This window comes from Molossus molossus, unplaced genomic scaffold (assembly GCF_014108415.1).
Source record: "Molossus molossus isolate mMolMol1 unplaced genomic scaffold, mMolMol1.p scaffold_m16_p_9, whole genome shotgun sequence".
NCBI lineage: Eukaryota > Metazoa > Chordata > Mammalia > Chiroptera > Molossidae > Molossus > Molossus molossus.
The window spans coordinates 28189486-28209115 of NW_023425403.1; the positions used below are offsets into that span (position 1 = coordinate 28189486).

Below are 19630 nucleotides of genomic sequence, written 5' to 3' on the forward strand. Positions count from 1 at the left end.
AGTGACTAAATGTGTCTCTTTCTTTTGAAAACAATAAAATAGATTTCAAAACAAATATTATAAAGTGTAATAGTATATGGAATTTTTTAAAAAAATGAAGATTCTTGTCTGGCCAGTGTGGCTCATGGTTGAGCGTCGACCCGTGCACTAAGAGGTCACCAGTTCGATTCCCTGTCAGGGCACATGCCCAGGTTGTGGGCCAAATCCCCAGTTGGGGGCATGCAGGAGGCAGCCAATTGATGTTCTCTCCCATCGATGTTTCTATCTCTCCCTTCCTCTCTCTCTAAAATCAATTTTTAAAAAAAGTTTGAAAAAATCAATTAATTAAAAATAAATATTCTGTTTTGTGAAGCATTCATTATATCAAAATAAAAAAATTACATAAAATTTCTTAAAATTAAAAAATTAGTCAATACAGTTGATAAATGGAAAGTCACCTATGGACTGAAGTTTCTTTCCTTTAACTCAGAGAATTAGCTTGCCAGAGTCATGCAAAGTTATGGCATATTTGCAGGGCAGAAAATAATATTAAAAATTATGATTTTTAAATATATGTATGATTTTATTTAATGTAATAACTTATACAGGTTCTGGATATTGATAAAAGAAAAGCAATAAGCTTATTAAATAGAAAGAGAGTCTTAAACTTTTTAAATAGAAGCATGATGTGAATGTGGTATGTCAGAGATGTTTTAGTATACAACAGTGTTTCCATTTCCTTGTTGTTTCTGTTTTTATTTTATGGAAATAAAGCATTAAGAAAAGCCCAAATTACTATATTCATAAATTCAGGTACATTTATTCAGATAGATATTATTAATATTTTATGTATAGTTAGGGACACTATACTCTAAGGTAAGAAGTCATACGGCAACAAGATTGGAGTGAATTTTAAATAAAAACAAATAAATAGAAGGATATCAATAATTCTATAAAACTCATGTTGTGAAAAGTAATATTCACATGATGTTGTATGTAAGAAAAATGACACAAGATTTTTTTTCTCAAAAGACCTGTCAACTGTCAGAAATTAGATCAAATATGGATATATTTTCTTTGTATAAGATTTAGTAATGTCAAGATATGCTTACACCAGTAAAAATGCCATATCATGTGGACGCAAAACAAGGTAAGATCTTTTCCATTTTAAAAATCTGTGTAATAATTCATTAACATCTCCAGTTACTGGAATTTTATTTTCATCTATCCAAAATTCCAATGAAGATAGAACTATTGTAATATTAAATGAAGTAAAAATCTAAAATAGAACACATAAAGAAAATATATTCAAATATATGGTCTAAATAGATTTGGAAATTAACTGTGAAAATAAACACTATACTGATAACAAATATTAAACAATTGAACTGTAAGTCTGTTTTGAATTTTATAATATAAATAATACATATTACTAATAAAACAAGTTATAATTAACATTTAAAAAACCTGTACTTAAGCAAACCCCATGTCAAATGCTACATTTAATTTAATACTTATAATAACCTAATTAAGTATACACAAGTTTTATTATTTCTATTAAACAGTTCAAAAACTGAAACTTAAAATGGTTGTATAATTTCCCCTATTCACACAAGATGTGCATTCAGGCAGGGTCATAAAAGAAACTATGGGCATTTTTTAAGTAGCACAAGCAAATGCAAAAGTACTAAAAGGCAAACACTTACAGCATTAGTCAATCCAATTAACTGGAACATTTTTTGAGTGACAACAGCCGTATCAGAACCCATATAATTGTACTGAAAAAAGATAATCACACATTTTAAATCTAATTATATATTGCTTAATATTTAATGATTGTCATTTTATTTAAATTTTAATATACTGATTTTTAAATGTTTAAACTACTAATTATTCATTTTTAAGTATTAAATCTTATAGAAATAATATGATATATAGTCAGTGTAAGAAATGGGATATATTAAAAAATACAAAAAGACACTATAAACTCCCAAAAATAGAAGAGGAAGGACCTTCCAAAGTCATTTTCCAAGGCAGGCATTACCCTGATCCCAAAACCAGACCAAAAGACTACAAAAAAAAAGAAGATTACAAGCCAGCATCTTAAAAGAATCATATACCATGAGCAAATGAGATTGATTCCATAGATGATGCAAAATGATTAAACATTCACAAATCAGTTAATGTGGTACACTACAAAATGAAGGGAAAAAGTCATATAATCAACTCAATTGATACATAAAAGCATTTGACCAAAATTCAACATCTTTTCATAATAAAAACTCTCAACAAAATATGTATAAAAGGAACATACTTCAACATAATAAAGACTATATATAACAGGCCCATGGCCAAGATCATAACCAATGGAAAAGTTGAAAAATTTTCCCCTGCAATCAGGAACAATACAAGGATGCCCAGTCTCACCACTTTCATACAGCATAGAACTGAAAATTTAGCCAGAGAAATAAGCAAGAAAAATAAATAAGATGCATCCAAATTGGAAAGGAAGAGGTAAAACTGTTATTATTTGCAGATGTCATGATGTAGAAAGCCCCGAAGCCTTCATCAAAAAACTGTTAGAACAAGTAAACAAGGACAGTAAAGTTGCAGGATAAAAAATAAATATGCAAAACTAAGTTTCATTGTTATATGCTAACAGAAAAATATCAGAAAGAGTAATTAAGAAAACAATCCCATTTACAATGACACCAAAAGAAATAAAATACCTAGGCATAAACTTAACCATGGAGGTTAAGGATCCTGATGAAAGAATTGAAAAAACCCAAATGAATGCAAATATATTTAATGTTCAAGAACTAATATTGTTAAAATGTTTATACTACACAAAGAAATCTACAGATTTGACACAATCTATCAAAATTCCAATGTCAATTAGGAGTCATAGAACCTTCAGGAGGAGGTGAAAAGACAAGATGGCTTGAGAGATTTAAGAGTAAATATTTTAAATTTTTGTTTTCATTTATATGTAAATTTTTTAACCAAGCTTATAGATATAGAGAAAAAATTGGTGGTTGCCAGAGGTACAGTGTGAGGATTTGGCAAAATAGGTGACGGAATCAAAAGGTTCAAGCTTTCAATTATAAAGTGATTAAGTTAGGAGGATGTAATCAACAGTACAGCAACTATAGTTAACAATGCTGTACTGTATATTTGCAAGTTGTTAAAAGAATAGATCTTAAAAGTTCTCATCATAGGAAAGTAAAATTCTGTGACTATGTATGGTGATAAATGTTAACTAGATTTATTATGGTGAGTATTTTGCAATATATACAAATTTTAAATCATTATGTTGTACACCTGAAAATATAACACTGTATGTCAATTATCCTTAATAATAAAAGAAAGAGAAAAAGAGAGCTATTCACAAGTTTTAATCAGGGGATTGATACAGTGTGATTTATGTATTAAAAAGATACAAAGGTCCTAGATTTATTAAGTGTTGTAAAGTGTATTATCATTATAAAATGAATCGGGAGCTTTCTAAAGAGTTTAGAACATTGATTGTTGTATTTTGGTACGTGTCAGGCTCATCTGGAAAGCCAATAAAGTATCAGACACCTAGATTTTTTGAAGTTCCAGGGTCTTGGCCTCTGTTTGTTGTGTTTTCCCAAGTGTTCTAGGTGATTTTTATTCATCCCAAAGTTTGAAAACCACTAGATTACACATCAGTGCAATTATATGCTACTTAGAGATTAGATAAAAATGTAGTTATGAGCTCAAATTTCCTGGTGAGTTTTTAATGGTAGTTCTTTAATTATCTTTCTAGTTTCTTCTGTAGTAATTGATCTATTTGATAAAATTATAGAACAACTGCACTCATGAATATAAATACAAAAATTCTAAATATTAGTCCAGCAATGTATAAAAAGAATAATGTAATGATGAAGCAAATTTATTTTCCAGTACTCCAAGATTCAACATCAATAAAATATGTAACATTATCTATTATATCAACAAACTGAAGGAAAAAAACCTGCATGGTCATAATAATAAATGCTGAGAAAGCATTGATAAAATTCAGTAGCAATTCCTAATAATTCAAACAGTAGAAATCAAGTGGAACTACTTAAAAACTAAACACAATAATAATGGCAATATCAACAACTAAATAACAGTAATAAATATGACTCAAAATGGAAAAAACATTTCAGTAAAAATCAGGAATTATATAGCTTGCCTGCTATTCCCCTCATTATTCACCATAGGGAAGTTTTCATGAATGCAAAACACAAAAATATTACAAAAAAACTGCTACAAACATTCCAAAAGAAGAAATAAAATTATATCTTTGAATTCATATTTTGTACTAGAGAACACACGAGGCTTTAGTAAAACTGTCATTATTAAGATAAAATAGTAAGGTGGCTGGATATAAGAGCTATCTATAAAAATTAATCATGTTTTTTTTATTTGCTATGAAAAATTTATTAACAATGCTGGAAAGTCTAAAGTACTTAAGAGTAAACAAAACAAAAAAGGCTGTAAATCTTTATTTAAAAAAAAAATCATAGTAATCTTATTAACAGATATAAAATTAATCTAAATAAACCAAATGTCTGTGCTATTCTTGAAGACTTCCTATCACAAACTTGCTTATTACCCTACATTAGTATTAATTGTAAAGGCCATCTTATTAGAGTCCCAAATTTGGGTGGGAGGATTGACAAAATTAACATAAGTTTTATATGTAAGAATAAGGGCCTGAGAGAAAGTATGCAAGAGAAGAATGAGTACGAACAGAGTGGAGATTTGTTTGCTAGATATCATTATACCAAAGCCACTGTAACCTAGTCAGTATGGTATCAGATTCTGAATAGACACATAGATTAATGGGACACCAAATAGAGAATCCAATTACATATGAGACTTTAATATTTAATAATGGTGTTGGCATAACTAGCTATTTTTCTGAAAGAAAATAAAAGTAAACATCCATCTTAAGCCAGTTTATCTTATGGCATACATAAAAATACACTCCAGATATATCAGAGTTAGATGCAGAGAGATTTAGAAAACTACATGTACAATATAAGAGTTAGGAATACCTTCTTGATGAGAAGCTCAAAACTGTTGAAAGAATGTGAAGGCATATTTGTATATAATAAAATTAAAAAATATATATATATGTATATATATATATATTACATAAAAATAAAAGCCCACAAAGTCAATTATTCAAGGCAATGCTTTGATATGCGATTCCAGATAATAAGCAAAGCATGAATATTTTTAACATCTAAAGATTTCTTATAAGTTGACAAGAAGGCAAAGAACCTTTAGGAAAACAAGCAAAAGAAGTAAATTGTCAATCAGAGAAAAGCAAGTATGAGTGGCCAGTAAACATTAATTTATATTGAAGTGAACTGTGATTTAAGACAATAAAAATTCCAATGTGATAAAATTTTATACTAATTGACTGGAACAATTTTTTAAAAATAAAACAGATGGTTGACAGACGTGAGGAAAATAGTATTTTCAGTTTTAACTTGAAGAGGTAAAAAGTTAAAATAGTTTCATAAATCGATAAACAGAAGAGAAAGTCTACAAACTTGTGTCACTTTATCAAACACTGAACTTGGAAATTTAGTCATATTCTCTGCTGTCCTTGATGTTACTATGAATGATATGGTGGTCCAGTCTAACGTTAGTTTTTCAATTGTACATGTTGAAACTCGCTCAAAAATGTGACTACAAATTCCAGCCCACATCATCAATTTTCATCAATACTTGTGTTTTTTCATCAGCTAATAAGCATTCTCCCACATTGTAAACAAAGCAAAACAATTAATAAACAGGTTCCTTTCTCTTAGCTAAGATGCCACCATTTTGCTTTCTCCTTATTTAAAAAAAAAAAAAAATTTTTTTTCTTCATTGATTTTAGATTGAGAGGAAGGGAGAGAGAGAAACATCGATGAAAGAGAACATCGATTGACCACCTCTTGCACGCCCCCCATTCGGAATCTGGCCCACAATCTGTGCATATGCCCTGACCAGGCATTGAACCAGAGACCTCTTAGTATATGGCTCAACCACTGAGCCACACCAGCCAGGCCCATTTTGCTTTCTTTAGTCAAGCACTATATAACAGTGTTTCTGTCACCAACAGACCACACATATGACAGTGGTCCTATTAGATTATCAGTGCCTGCTAAGGTTGTAGTTATCCTAGTGTTGTAGCACAATGCACTGCTCATGTGTGTGTGATAATGATGCTGTAAACAAACTTACTGTACTGTCAGTTGTGGAAAAGGATAGCATTTCTAGTTAAATACAGTACATAATACTTGTAAATGATAACAATTGTTATCTGTGTATGTATTTATTATACTTTTTATCATCACTGTAGAGTGTACTCTTTCTACTTATAAACAAAATGTTTGCTATAAAACAGTATGGCGTGTTCTTTCAGAAGCAGCAGCGTCATATATCTCATGTTCACAGTGTCCTTGATTGTATCATTTTCCCTTGGTTTGATTTAATCTTGTGTTGTTTTATAAATTTAGTGTAGCCAAGTGTCCAGTTTATAACTAGTCATCTACAGTGATGTCCTAGGTCTTCTCTTTCACTTACCACTTACTGCTTTGGGGAACCCTATCAACACCACTAGCATATCAAAAAATGTAGATTTGTTTTCTGCCATGTGGAATAGAGAGGAGATGTGACAGGTGAGACACCTGTGGGCCAGCCAACTCCAAGCAAAATCAGTAGTTTACTAAAGATGATGCATAAGTGAGACCAGTTCAGCACACAGATATCTTATTAAGAATTGATTTAAGAATTGAGAGCTAATATTTGCTTTTTAAGCCACTAAACATTGGAGTAGTTTTTATGCAACAAAGGCAAACTATTCACAAAATGTGACTTCAGAAATCTATAAATAACTACAAAGAATGTTAGTAACAATATATGAAAAGAGCTAATTTACAAAACAGTAAAATAAAATATAATATGTGTGAAATTTATAGGGAAAAGGTTCATAAACTATTGAGAGATTTAAAAATTAATTTATAGAGAGTGAAATTATGAGCTCTTCAAATCCCTTCCACAATAAGCAGTGATAGACCAGACACATTCTCAAAAACTATTTCAAGATTATGGGAATTGGCCAATGATAAGCAAAAAAAAATGAGAAGTCTTTCTTAAAGAAAAACTACTAATCCTATAGTAAGAACAGTGGGACTCTGTGGCATTTTACTTGAGTCTATCCCTATCCCTACCTCCAGTTTTACTGTAGGTTAATTTCACTGGTTTTGGTAAAACCATAAAATCTAGCAGCTTTCCTATCAGAGGAGAATGACTCTATTTGGAGCAGAACAGAAGAAAATCACATGTCCAAGTACATTGTCAAAACAAGAGTGATCTCTACACAAATAAACACTGAAGATTCTTATCACAGCTAAAGAGTTTGTGAAACTTGTTATTTCACACAACAGACTAGAAGTAAAAGCAGCTATTTAATATGGAGATGTAGGGAATACAACCAAAATGGCTCTTGAAAATCTCTCATATATTCTTGATCGTCTGGAATAGTCCATGCATACACAAACAGCATTCATACTCAGGAGAGACTGAAAGGCATCCAAGATGTACTAAATTCATGGCTAATCTTGAGACATTACTCAAGAAGCCTTACTAGCTTAATCATTGTAGCACAGCTTCTAACTAATCAATCACTGACTGACTGACCACTAAAATATGCTGACCCAAGGACAACCACTAGGAATGCTGGCTTAAAAATAAGAACAAGAATAAAAATAAAATAGTAGGCAGAGACATCAGTGGTGACACACTGGAAAAGGTACTGAACCTACAGAATTGGAGATAAAATCTACAGAATTACTCTAGCCAGGCATTTAACATTTAAAAAAACAAACAAAAAAATTAGCAACAATTACCAGAGATATTTCAGAATCCAGATTTGCTAAGATACTTATATAAAATGTCCACTTTTCAACAAAAGTATGACATACACAATAAAAGAAAATGTTACTCACATATAAAAAATGAAGTTATTAGAAACTATGATGTGGGCCTTATTAAACTTAGCAAACAAAACTTCAAAGCAGTTATTATAATCAGGGACATAAAGAAAATCATGTTTAAAGGAGTAAAGGAAAGATAATATTAACTCACAAAAAAGATAATATAAATAAAGAATAAAATTTATACATAATAATGTACAACATGGTGATTATAGCTAATAATATATTATTATATACTTGAATGTTGCTGAGAGTAATTTTAAACTTTCTTGCCACATACATAAAAATTGGAAATTATGTGAGTGATGGTGATAGTAGTTAATACCACAGGGGTAATCATTTTGCAATATATAAATGCATCAAGTCAACACATAGACCTTAATCTTACATGGTTATGTATCAATTATATATCAATAAAGCTGAATAAAGTTGAAAAAATATAAAATTATAAAAAAGAACTAAATGGACACTCAAGCCCTGGCCGGTTTGGCTCAGTGGTTAGAGCGTCCGTCTGCGGTCCGGAGAGACCTGGGTTCGTTTCCCGCTAAGGGCATGTACCTCGGTTGCAGTTTGTCCCCGGCCCTGGTTGGTCATGTGGGTGGCAGCCACTCGATGTGTCCCTTTCACATCGATGTTTCCCTCTCTCTCTCTTCCTCTCCCCCCCCCACTCTATCTGTACAAAAATAAATAAATAAATAAATGGACACTCAAGTTGAAAAACACAATAGTTAAAATAAAAAATTAATTACATGGGTTGTTCACCAACAGAAAAAGTAATAAGTGAACATCATGATTTATCAGTAGAAATTACCCAACATAAAAAAATAAAAATAAAAAAACAACAAAAATAAAGTGAACAGAATCATGGAATTATAGACACCTGTTGGACACCATTATATAAACCAGAATTTATATAATGGGAATCTTAGAAGGTAGCAGAGATTGAAAAAGGAAAAAAAATATATGAACATATAAAATAAAACAAAAACCTTGAATAAATTGTGGCCAAAAACTCCCCAAATTTAATGAAAATCATTATTCTACACATTATATAGACTCAATAAAACAAGTAAGATAAAATCAGACAGTCCACAGACATATCATAGTTAACTAACTGGACATCAACCATATTAAAATAATTTTTTTTTTTTTGCATTTATTTTCAGATAGAGCGGGAGGGAGAGAGGGAGAAAGAAAGAGAGAGAGAGAGAGAGAGAAAGAGAGAAGGAAAAGAAAGAAAGAAGAAAGAAAGAAAGAAAGAAAGAAAGAAAGAAAGAAGGAAGGAAGGAAGGAAGGAAGGAAGGAAGGAAGGAAGGAAGGAAGGAAGGAAGGAAGGAAGAAAGAAAGAAAGAAAGAAAGAAAGAAAGAAAGAAAGAAAGAAAGAAAGAAAGAAAGAAAGAAAGAAAGAAAGAAAGAAAGAAAGAAGTGAGAGAGAGACATCGAGTGGTTGCCACCCACACAACCCCAACCTGGGCAGCGACAAACTGCAACTAAGGCACATGCCCTAAGAGGGAACTGAACCTGGGACTCTTCGATTCGTGGGCCAACACTCCAACCACTGAGCCAAACTGACCAGGACAAAATAAATCTTTACAATGAGAAGAGAAAAATGATGAACCACATACAGGAGAGGCACAACAAGGTAAAGAGATGACTTCTCATCAGAATTGATGTAGAATTAAAGTGCCAAAAGAATTACTATCAATCAAGAATTCTATATACAGCAAAAATATTTTTCAAAAATAAAGGCAACAGAAAGGCATTCACAAATGTAGAAAAACAAAAGAGAGAAATACACCATTGACAACAGAGCTGCATTACTAGAAATAATAATAAAACATCTTTTGAGGTTGCAAAGAGATGACACAAGACAGTAACTCATATGTTCACAAAGACAGAAAAAGGCACTGGTAATGGCAATTGGAAAGGTAAGTATAATACACAATAGCTTTCCTCCTCTTAATAAAAAACACTTGCAAAAAACAATTTAAATTTTAACATGTATTGTGGAGACTTCTGGTTCAGACAAGATGGTCTAGACTGCTCTCTCCCTGTTTCTCCCAGCTGAGCAAAGCCATGAAAAACTATAAACTCTGAAATAATATAACAAAAATCTGTAAGGAGTCTCTAAAGAGTGGAAATCAAAGGTACCTGCTAGAGGTATGGTAGGAATGGAGGAATAACATAGCTGCTCAGCAACTCCCAACACCACATCAACTGGCAACACATAGCCTAGGGAGGGATGGAATGAGAACCCCACTCCATCTGGTGCCTAGAGTAGTAATCTCTGCCTTACAGCATGGTTTTCATGACCCAACTTGAAACAACAGGTAGGCTGGACCAAGGAAGAGCTATTGCCTCTACTGGAAGAATTAGTGTAGTTCTGAAAACACAAACAGCTCCACTCTCTGGTGCCTGATGTCTCCTACTCCTGCCTAGAAACTCTATGCAGAATAACCCTGGGAAAGAATTTCCACTCCCACAAACAGCATTGGGAATATGTAAAATGGAATATCACTGTCACCGAGTAAGCCAGGAAAACACTATCTACCTGTACAGGCCTAGCATCTACAACCCACTCTTCAGAGGCAACAGGAGGGCAAGGAAAGCTCCACTCCTGCAGGCAGCACAGGCAGGTCGCAGTGGGGCCTACAGAAGCACCAAATCAGTCCAGACCAAAATAACATCATGAAGACTCTGAAACCCTTCATCGTTTACGACAACCACATAACTTTCTCAATACTGATCCAGAGCTTTATAACATACTAGTCAAAATGTCCAGAAAACAATTAAAAATCACTAGCCATACCAAGAGCCAGGAAAACCACAACCTGAGTGAGAAAAAGCAACCAATACTTGTCAACACCATGAAAATAATCTGTTAGAATTAGCTGACAAGGCTAATTTAAAGTAGCTTTCATAACAGTATGACAACAAGAAACTAAAAATATCTTTCAGGGTGGGAGTTGGGGGTGGCATCAGCAAAATGGCAGGTTGGAAAACTCCAAGCCCTAGTTCCTCAGTAGAAATGTCAAAAGACAATCATAAACTGGCTGAAATAAACTCATAGGAGCTCTGGAAAACAGTCAAGGGTCTACAGCAACCAAGCAAGAGAAAGTCAACTTGAAAATGGCAGGAAATTTGTGGTGCTGTTACTTTCCTTTGCTCTACTCCATCTCCAGCATTTCATAGTTTAAGCTGGAGGAGACTGCAGCCCAGTTTCCAGTGTCCTCCCTCAAATAAAGGGTTTCAGAGAAGACCTTATTTGAAATGTTCTACCCTGTCTAACAGCTGCCTAAAAGGTTGGTTTCTGTCTTACCTCCCTCAGATTTCAGGCAGCAAAAAGGAGTAACCACTGCTTGTAAAAGTGTCAGATGCCTGAGACAAGAGATTATAGGTGATAATATACAACAGGCCATCTAAGGTCCTGAGGAGAAACTGAGGTGAGACTCTTTGGAAAATTGAGATATTTAAAAGCAGCCCTGTATATGATAAAATTAAGAAAGCTCCTCAAGACATATGCTCAGAAAAGACCTAGAATATCCTAAACTTTCACCTCAGCTGACCTGTAAATTGAGAGCAAGCCCGACTAATCACTGGAGGACTGCCCTGGAGCAGGATCAATCTGCAAAACTGCAAGAGGTGTTTATTTTTTTCAGATGTCCAAATTTCAACAAAAAATCACAAGGTTGCTTAGTCAGTCTGAGGTGTTATAACAAAAATGTTATAGATGAAATGCTTAAACAACAAATATTTATCTCTCTCAGTTCTGGAAGCTGTAAAGTCTAAGACAGAGACTCCAGCAGATTTGGTGTCTGAAACAGCCTCTTCTTGGTTCATAAACGGCCATCTTGTCATCTTAGCAGAAGTTCTGGAGTCTTTTTTATAAGGTCCCTAATCTCCTTGATAAGGGCTCCATCTCAAAGACTCAACTCACTCTCTAAGGCCACACCCTCCAAATACCATCACATTATATTAGGTTTCGATATGAATTTCAGAGAAATACAAACATTCTGTTTATATCATGAGGCAAACAAATAAACAAAAAAGCATGGCCCAGAGGAACGAAGTAAATTGGGAGAAACCATCCTTGAGGACTCTATCTGAGTCTTTAAAACAACTGTCTAAAGTATACTCAAAGAGCTAAAGAAAACAAAGACTAAGGAAAATCAGAAAAATTACTTATAAACAAAATGTCAACAAAAATATAGAAATTATAAAAATAAATCAAATAAATTCTGGAGCTATAAAATACAATAATTGAGTTGAAAATTTATTAGAAAGCTTCAACAACAGATTTGAAGAGGCAGGACAATGAGTCAACAAACTTTAGGAGAAGACAAATGAAATCATAGATTCTAAGGACAAGAAAGAAAAAAAGAGGGACTTGTGAAATACCATTAAGTAGAAACAATATATGAATTATGGGAGTCCCAGAAAAAGAAGAGAGATTATTTGAAGACATAAATAATTACTAATATTAATTGACATAAGGCAAATAAATCAGAATATACTTACCAAATTTTTTTCAACTACAATATGCAATTCTATATATTTAGATACACCTTTAAGTACCTGAAAAATGTCCACATGAAAATTAGAGTTACTTAAATATTTTAGTGTTTATCACTACTTCATTAATTCAATATTGAAAAATCGAATTTTATATATAAAAATGACCAGATAAGATAAGCAAAACTAGGTATCAAAGAATCTTTTCCAAGATATTTTTTTTGTCATCTTTTTTTTTTTTATCCTCACTCTAGGACATTTTTTCAATATTTTGTTCAGATAGAGTGGGAGGGAGAGAGAGGAAGAGCGAGAGAGAGAAACAGACGTGAAAGGGACACATCAAGTGGTTGCCACCCACATGACTCAACCAGGGCCAGGGACAAACTGCAACTGAAGTACATGCCCTTAGTGGAACCGAACCCAGGTCTCTTCAGACTGCAGGCCGACACTCTAACTGCTGAGCCAAACCGGCCAGGGCTCTTTGTCATCTCTTAAATAGGTGATCAACCATTTAATTTACTCAGAAAGTAACTTTTCTTAACCTTCCATTCTCTGTATTCTCATTGGTTTTTAGCTATTTATATTATTTGATTTTCTGCATAAAACAACAACAACAACAAAAAATACCTTCCAGTGACTCCCATTACCAAAGGTGTGAATTTTTATTAGCTTAATGATGCCATCATACATTACTATGTGGCATGGTTTTATCTATGACCCTGAAAGTATAAGGACCCATCTCTGTGTTTATTTCATCTGAAGGACAGTTAACCATTGTATAAATCACCCCCAAAAATGGTGAGCAACAGAGAATGAAAGTGGCTAACTTTCTTAAATTCACCATAGATATCTCAAAATGTAGATTCTGGGTATGATGTCATCCATCCAGATCATAGTGATTAAATCAGGCAAAAATGTGAGGCCTCATGAGAGTTGTACTCTGGCTTATCATTAATGTGAATTAGACTTGCCAAAAAATGGGGATAGGGAAAAAACTATTTTCGTAATTAGGTTTACATGAAGATAATCTAGGAGGAAGGCACTAGGGAAAACTTGTAACAGACTTTACAAGTTTTATAAGAAACTATAGTTTAGATAACTCAAAGTATCTTGTTACTACAATAGCATACCATCTACAAACACTAGACGAATAGCTAGAAGCAGAAAAAGAGGACGCAATTTCAGAAATTGAAGAAACTTTTATTATATTTATTTTAATGTCTGAAGTTTTTCTTTTTCACATTGAAGTTTTAAACTATCCCGTTTTAGTAAAACCACTTTACTCAACATATTAAGCAAAGCATTTTAGTTATATGCTCTATTTTAGATAAACAATTTTCCTTAACATAATTAACTGAGCATTAAAGAACAAGAAATATGGAATTTAGTAGCAATTAGAAAAGTGATGGTTTAAAGGAGTAATTTAAAGGAAAAAAAAAAAAAAAAAACGTTGAGAAAGATCAGTAAGACAAATTTAAGGCTGATTGATCACTCAGTTTTCTCCACTTTAAACTTCTATTTCTTGGCCCAAGTCTTGGATGTTTCAGGGTTTTGTTTTTAAAAATTCAGATGAAATTCCCTTATGGTCTGGTTTTTTTTTTTTTCTTTTTTTTTATCATTTCCATTCAAAATTAAGCACCAAATATTTCATTATAGTTTGTTTATAGGACTCCATCCTTTTATCAAAGTCCCTAAGCAAGGAAATAACACTATTTTTGTATTGCATAAACATAAATGTTATAGGCAGTTAGACATAAACAGAGCAAAAACGATGGGCCAGGTACAGAAACTCACCATGGCCAAAAGCCCCAGATGCCTAGCAAGCAGCAAAACTGGGAAAATAAGAACCTTGACCCCAGGGTAACCTATCCTCCCCTAGCATATCTCTGGTCATGTGGTTTGGACCCCCTGACTTTTCATATTGCTAGTCATATAGTTTGGTTTAGACCCCTTCACCTTTTCTTTCCTAAGGGTCACTTTGGGCCTCACTTGTATTTTAGCTCCAGGCCCAGAAGAGTAACAAAATCAGACAAGTGATGCCATGGCTGCCTCAGGACCAGTTGCATTGAATAATGACCTCCTGTCCTGTCATTGACCAATCACTGGACATCTGGAAAGCTAATAAATATTCTGTTAAGAACCTCCCATAAGACCCTCCCCTAAGATTCCCACCTGCAAGAGAGAGAGAGAGAAATATGCTCAGGATGAAGGACCCAGCGTGTACTCTCACCCAGGGAAATATGCCAGTGCCATTCCCTTCCCCTCTTTCTTCCTTTTAAGGGACCCAGGAGACTTGCAATAAGGGGAGCAATGAGCAGTGGCAGCTCAACCTGAGCTAACCCCCTGAAACTGTCCCCAAGGGCTCCTTTCCTCTGACTTCCCAGTGAACCAAAGTAGCCCAACCTAGGCTCTCCTGTTGCTTCTTCTATGCCCTTCCTCATTTCACTGTCCTAAGTGTGTTTTTGCTGCAGCCAATAAATTCTTTCTTACTTTGCTTCATTTTGTTTCTTGATTGAAATCTTTCCTTCAAGAAGACAAGAACCAAGGTCTCTTCATCTTGCCACTGACATAAACACTTAATCAAAATAAACAATGAACTAATGGATTGAAGGATTCTAAGCATTTTTTTGTTTCAACCAACATTTGTTAGTTGTTTAACATTCCCTGAAGTAATCCTTGTTCATTTTCTCTTCGAGATTGGTTGATAATATTTAATTAATATTTTATTAATTAATTTAGTGAATAATAATTTTTATGGGGTAAAGATACAGAGTGTTTTTTAGCCAAATAAATTTAAGACAAGGATACATAACAGAATGCCGGAAATGTGTCTGTTGAAAGGTGAGCAGGTGTTATATTTTAAACGACCTCAAAAGTCATTTTATGTAGTAAGAGAATGTGGCCATACAAGGAGACAAGTTGCTGAGATATGTATTATATAAAGATAACTTTAATCAAAGTAAAGTTTGTTTTGATCAATTAAACATCAAATAATTGGATTAAGGAAAGTTGAGAGAATGCTATTGAATGATAAAATTACAATGTAGATTATAGTTAAATTTAAAAGATGTCAAAGTCATCAGTAAGAATATTCAGGGAGTGAAAAGAGGCATGATGATAAATAGATGGATGGATAGATAGATAGATAGATAGATAGATAGAGAGATAGATAGATAATACATAATTAGGTAGATAGATAATGTGTTCCTGTATTTTGTTTAACTTGAGCAACCATTATGTTTAATATGGATCATTGACTTAGGAAAAAATTGAAATGAGAGTAGGAGATATGTAAATCACTGTAGACAATGGCATGGAAACATACAATAGGCAACTCAAAATAAACCTGAGGCATAACATAGAAAATACCAATATTTAGAATGTAAGTGAGTAAGAAAATGTCAGAAAGAGTGAGAGAGAATGAGAAGAAAGAGTTTTGCAGGAGAGTAAAGTGAGTTGAAAACTCTAGAAAGTTTCAGTTTTATTTCAGCATTAACATTATACTTAATGGTGATGGAGTGAATCTTTTTCTCCTAAGGTTGGGGCAAGACAGGGATATCTCATCTCGCCTTTATAACATTATACTGAAGATGCTCAGCAGGACAATTAGGCAATAAAAAAATGGAAGTTATTATAATTAAAAAGGGAGAACATAAACTATCTTCATTCAAGATGACATGACCTCGTACATAGAAAATCAGAGTCCAATAAAAAACACACTAATAAACAATTTCAACAATTTTGCAAAATCTGAAATCAATACACAAAAATCAATAATTTCCTAACACTGATAATGAGACATGCAAACTTGAAAAAAATTTAAATGGGCAATAACATTCAAATAATAAAACTTACAGAAATAAATTTAACAAAATGAGTTGACAACTTGAAGACTAAACTATGCAAAACAGTGCATAAAAGTATCAAAGAAAATCTAAAAACAAAAAGCTATTCCATGTTCATAGATAGAAAGAGTTAATATTGTTGAATGGCAATATTCCCCAGGTGAATCTACAGAATCCACACAATCCCAGATGGCATTTTAAGAAACTGAAATAAAATTTAAAATTCATTTCGAAATTCATAGTAACAAAAATAGCCAGAACAATATCATAAAAGAAGAATGCACACTTACTAATTCCAAAAATTTCTTCAAAGTTATAGTAATAAAAAAAATAAAGTGTGTTTCTGGCTTAAGAATAACTATAAAGATCAATGGGGTGTAATTGCAATCGTGGAAATAGTCCCTAACATTTATGGTCAACTAATCTTAGGGAGAAAAAAAGCCATAAAAATTCAATGGGGAAAAAAAAAGTCTTTTTAACAAATGATGTTGGAAAAATTAGATATCCATATAAAGAATGATGACTTGAGATTCTTAAATCACTCCATACAAAAATTAAATTGAATCATATTTCAAAACTTAAGAGACTAGCCCGGCCAGTGTGGCTCAGTTGGTTGAGCAAGGTCCCATGGACCAAGAGGTCATTGGTTTGATTTCTGGTCAGGGCATATGGGCAGGTTGCAAGCTTGATCCACAGTGGGGGGGTGTGCAGGAAGCAGCCTCATCAATGTTTCCATCTCTCTCCCTTCCTCTTTCTCTAAAATCAATAAAAACATATTTTTTAAATATGTAAAAGACAAAGCAATAAAACTTATGAAAGAAATATAGAAATAAATTTTGTAGTCCTGATGAAATGGTTAATTTTATTTGTCAACTTGACTGTGCCCTACCCAGATATACATTAATATGTACACACAGGCATACATATATGCACACATACATATGTATACATATATCCTGTTGGTTCTGTTTTTTTGGCAAAATATCTGCCCTGAAATAACCCTTACCTACTGTAACAGCAGATCAGAGAGGGTCGAAAACCAAAAGCTAAATCTCATTTCATGAGCACATTAATTGCAACATATTTTAAATTTCCAAGATCGCAGGGTGTCTACTGTTAAAGTGAGGGTATTAATTTGAAAAAAAATAAGACTCTGAAAGTTGGAATGGGAACATATGGGGAGACTCTGATGAATCTGTGGTCACAGAACCCCTAAATTCTGGAGTCTTCTTTGCCAGTAGAAGCAGCTTCTCCATCCATGCACAATCAAATTGACATAGCATCTTGAGGGAAATATAATGGCTCCCCTGAGGCCGCTGCCTTAGAAGAAGACCCTAGTGATTCTCCATAGGAAATATCTTCAATATTTATGTGAATGGCATTTGTATTTATTGTATCAAAATTTTGACACATTGGAAATGGAGAAGGGTGTGTGTGCATCTGCAGACAATAAAAGTCTAGATTACGGGGGTGGGGGGTGGGGGTGCCACTAACAGTGAAAAATGCCAGCTTATAGTTCTGGAAATTTGAATGACAAGTTTTAAGTCTTACGATATAAGTCACAAAGTTTTTATTACATCTAGCACATCCATGTATCTATCAATCATATTTATTAATGTAAATAACATTTTTATCAGAAAAAAATACATTGCTTATATTGATGGTTAGTACTCACCATATAGTTACTTAATCACCTACCTGAACACTTTGAATTGTATAGGGTATGTCTCTTGACTCCATATCCTCCTCAGCATATAAAGAAACACCTGTATTCTCATGCTTTACTTGATAAATCACATGTTCAAAACCAATAGAAGGCTCCAAGGGCTCAATTGCATAAGTTACATTTTCAAACTGTAGTAAGCCCCTATGAATTTCAAAATAGATTTTTTCAAATGTACATAAAAAAGCCATTTAGTCAAGTTATTACTTAATGGTATGTGAATCATTTTCACTCTTAATCTCAAATGGTAACCTGGAAAAAAATTTCTAAGTATCCACCAACTTACTAAGTGGCAATGGATTTTAATGCTGTTGGCATTTGCTTAGTTATTGATATTTCATTTTCTCAAAATATATATAAAAAAAAGTTCATTCAGAATAAGAGTAGGAGGCATTACAAGATTTTCCATATTCTGCCCGGCCACTATGGCTCAGTGGTTGAGCGTCAAACCATGCACCGAGAGTTTGCCAGTTCAATTCCCAGTCAGGGCACATGCCCAGGTTGTGAGCCAAATCCCCAGTGGGGGGCATGTAGGAGGTGGCCAGTTGATATTCTCTCTCATCAATGTCTCTCTCTCTCTCTTTCTCTTTTCCTCTCTGTCTAAAATCAATAAAGAAAAAAAATATATTGTTAAAAAAAAAAAGAATTTCTATATTCTGCTTTCCCGAAGATAGTTTTCCACAATAAAGCATGTCTCATGTTAGAACCCCTGAATATAATTTTTTGAATTTAAAATTTATTTCTAAACTAATATTCCATTTTGTAGTGATAAAATTATATATCACAACCTGAGTCCAGTACATGTGCTAAGGATTGCCACAGAATTTGGATAATCTTCAATGTATCCTTGGTAGTAGCAAAAATTCTGAAAAATAAAATACATACAGCTCTATTAGAATAATTCATGATGAAGGCACTATTTTCAAAATACTTAAAACAAATGTTAATTGTGCATATGTGTCAAATACTCATTATTTCTAAAATAGATTTAAAGGATTATTAGATGAACATTTGGCTCAATTAAGCAAACATTTTCCCACAGGTTCAAAAAGAATTAGTATATTTTTTCCTATTATAAATTAAATATGACATTCTTGGTGATTAAGATCAAGGTAAAAATCATCCAAAACTTATTTTTTCATACTCTATGGACTTGATTTTACAAACAATAAACCAACATTAATCCAAAAGAGAAATTTTTCTTTTCAAAATTATTTGAGTATAATATCAGAGTAGCTTGCAATGGATTAACTCTTTCACCAATTAAAAATATAAACTCTGGAAAAATAATTTTAAAATCCAACTACAAAAGCAGGCAGGAAAAAGTGAGAACAGGGAGTCAGTATTCCAAAAAACAAACAAAGAAACATGTTGTTTACTGAGCTTTGTTTATATTAGTTTTTACCTGAGGGCACTCCCCAAGGTAGGGCAACAGAAGGTAGCTAAAGTTCCAACAAAGAGCCCAGTCTCACTGACCAGTGTTTCAGGTTCTCAGAAATTGAGATGCCATGTCCAGGGAAGGAAGGAGGCATAGAGTGAGGCCCAAACTCTATGGTATTAACTCA

General features: G+C 33.1%; 1 protein-coding gene across 1 annotated transcript in view; it reads right to left on the minus strand.

Moving 5' to 3' along the window:
• Positions 1 to 19630, minus strand: part of LOC118622331 (disintegrin and metalloproteinase domain-containing protein 2-like) — a 119534-nt gene that overhangs the window by 77807 nt on the left and 22097 nt on the right. The window contains exons 5-9 of the mRNA XM_036249780.1: positions 18854 to 18930; positions 18041 to 18209; positions 12504 to 12560; positions 1686 to 1757; positions 1092 to 1258 (exon numbers count right to left, since the gene is read on the minus strand). Of these exons, the coding sequence (XP_036105673.1) occupies positions 1092 to 1258; positions 1686 to 1757; positions 12504 to 12560; positions 18041 to 18209; positions 18854 to 18930 (542 nt within the window). The remainder of the gene's footprint in view (positions 1 to 1091; positions 1259 to 1685; positions 1758 to 12503; positions 12561 to 18040; positions 18210 to 18853; positions 18931 to 19630) is intronic.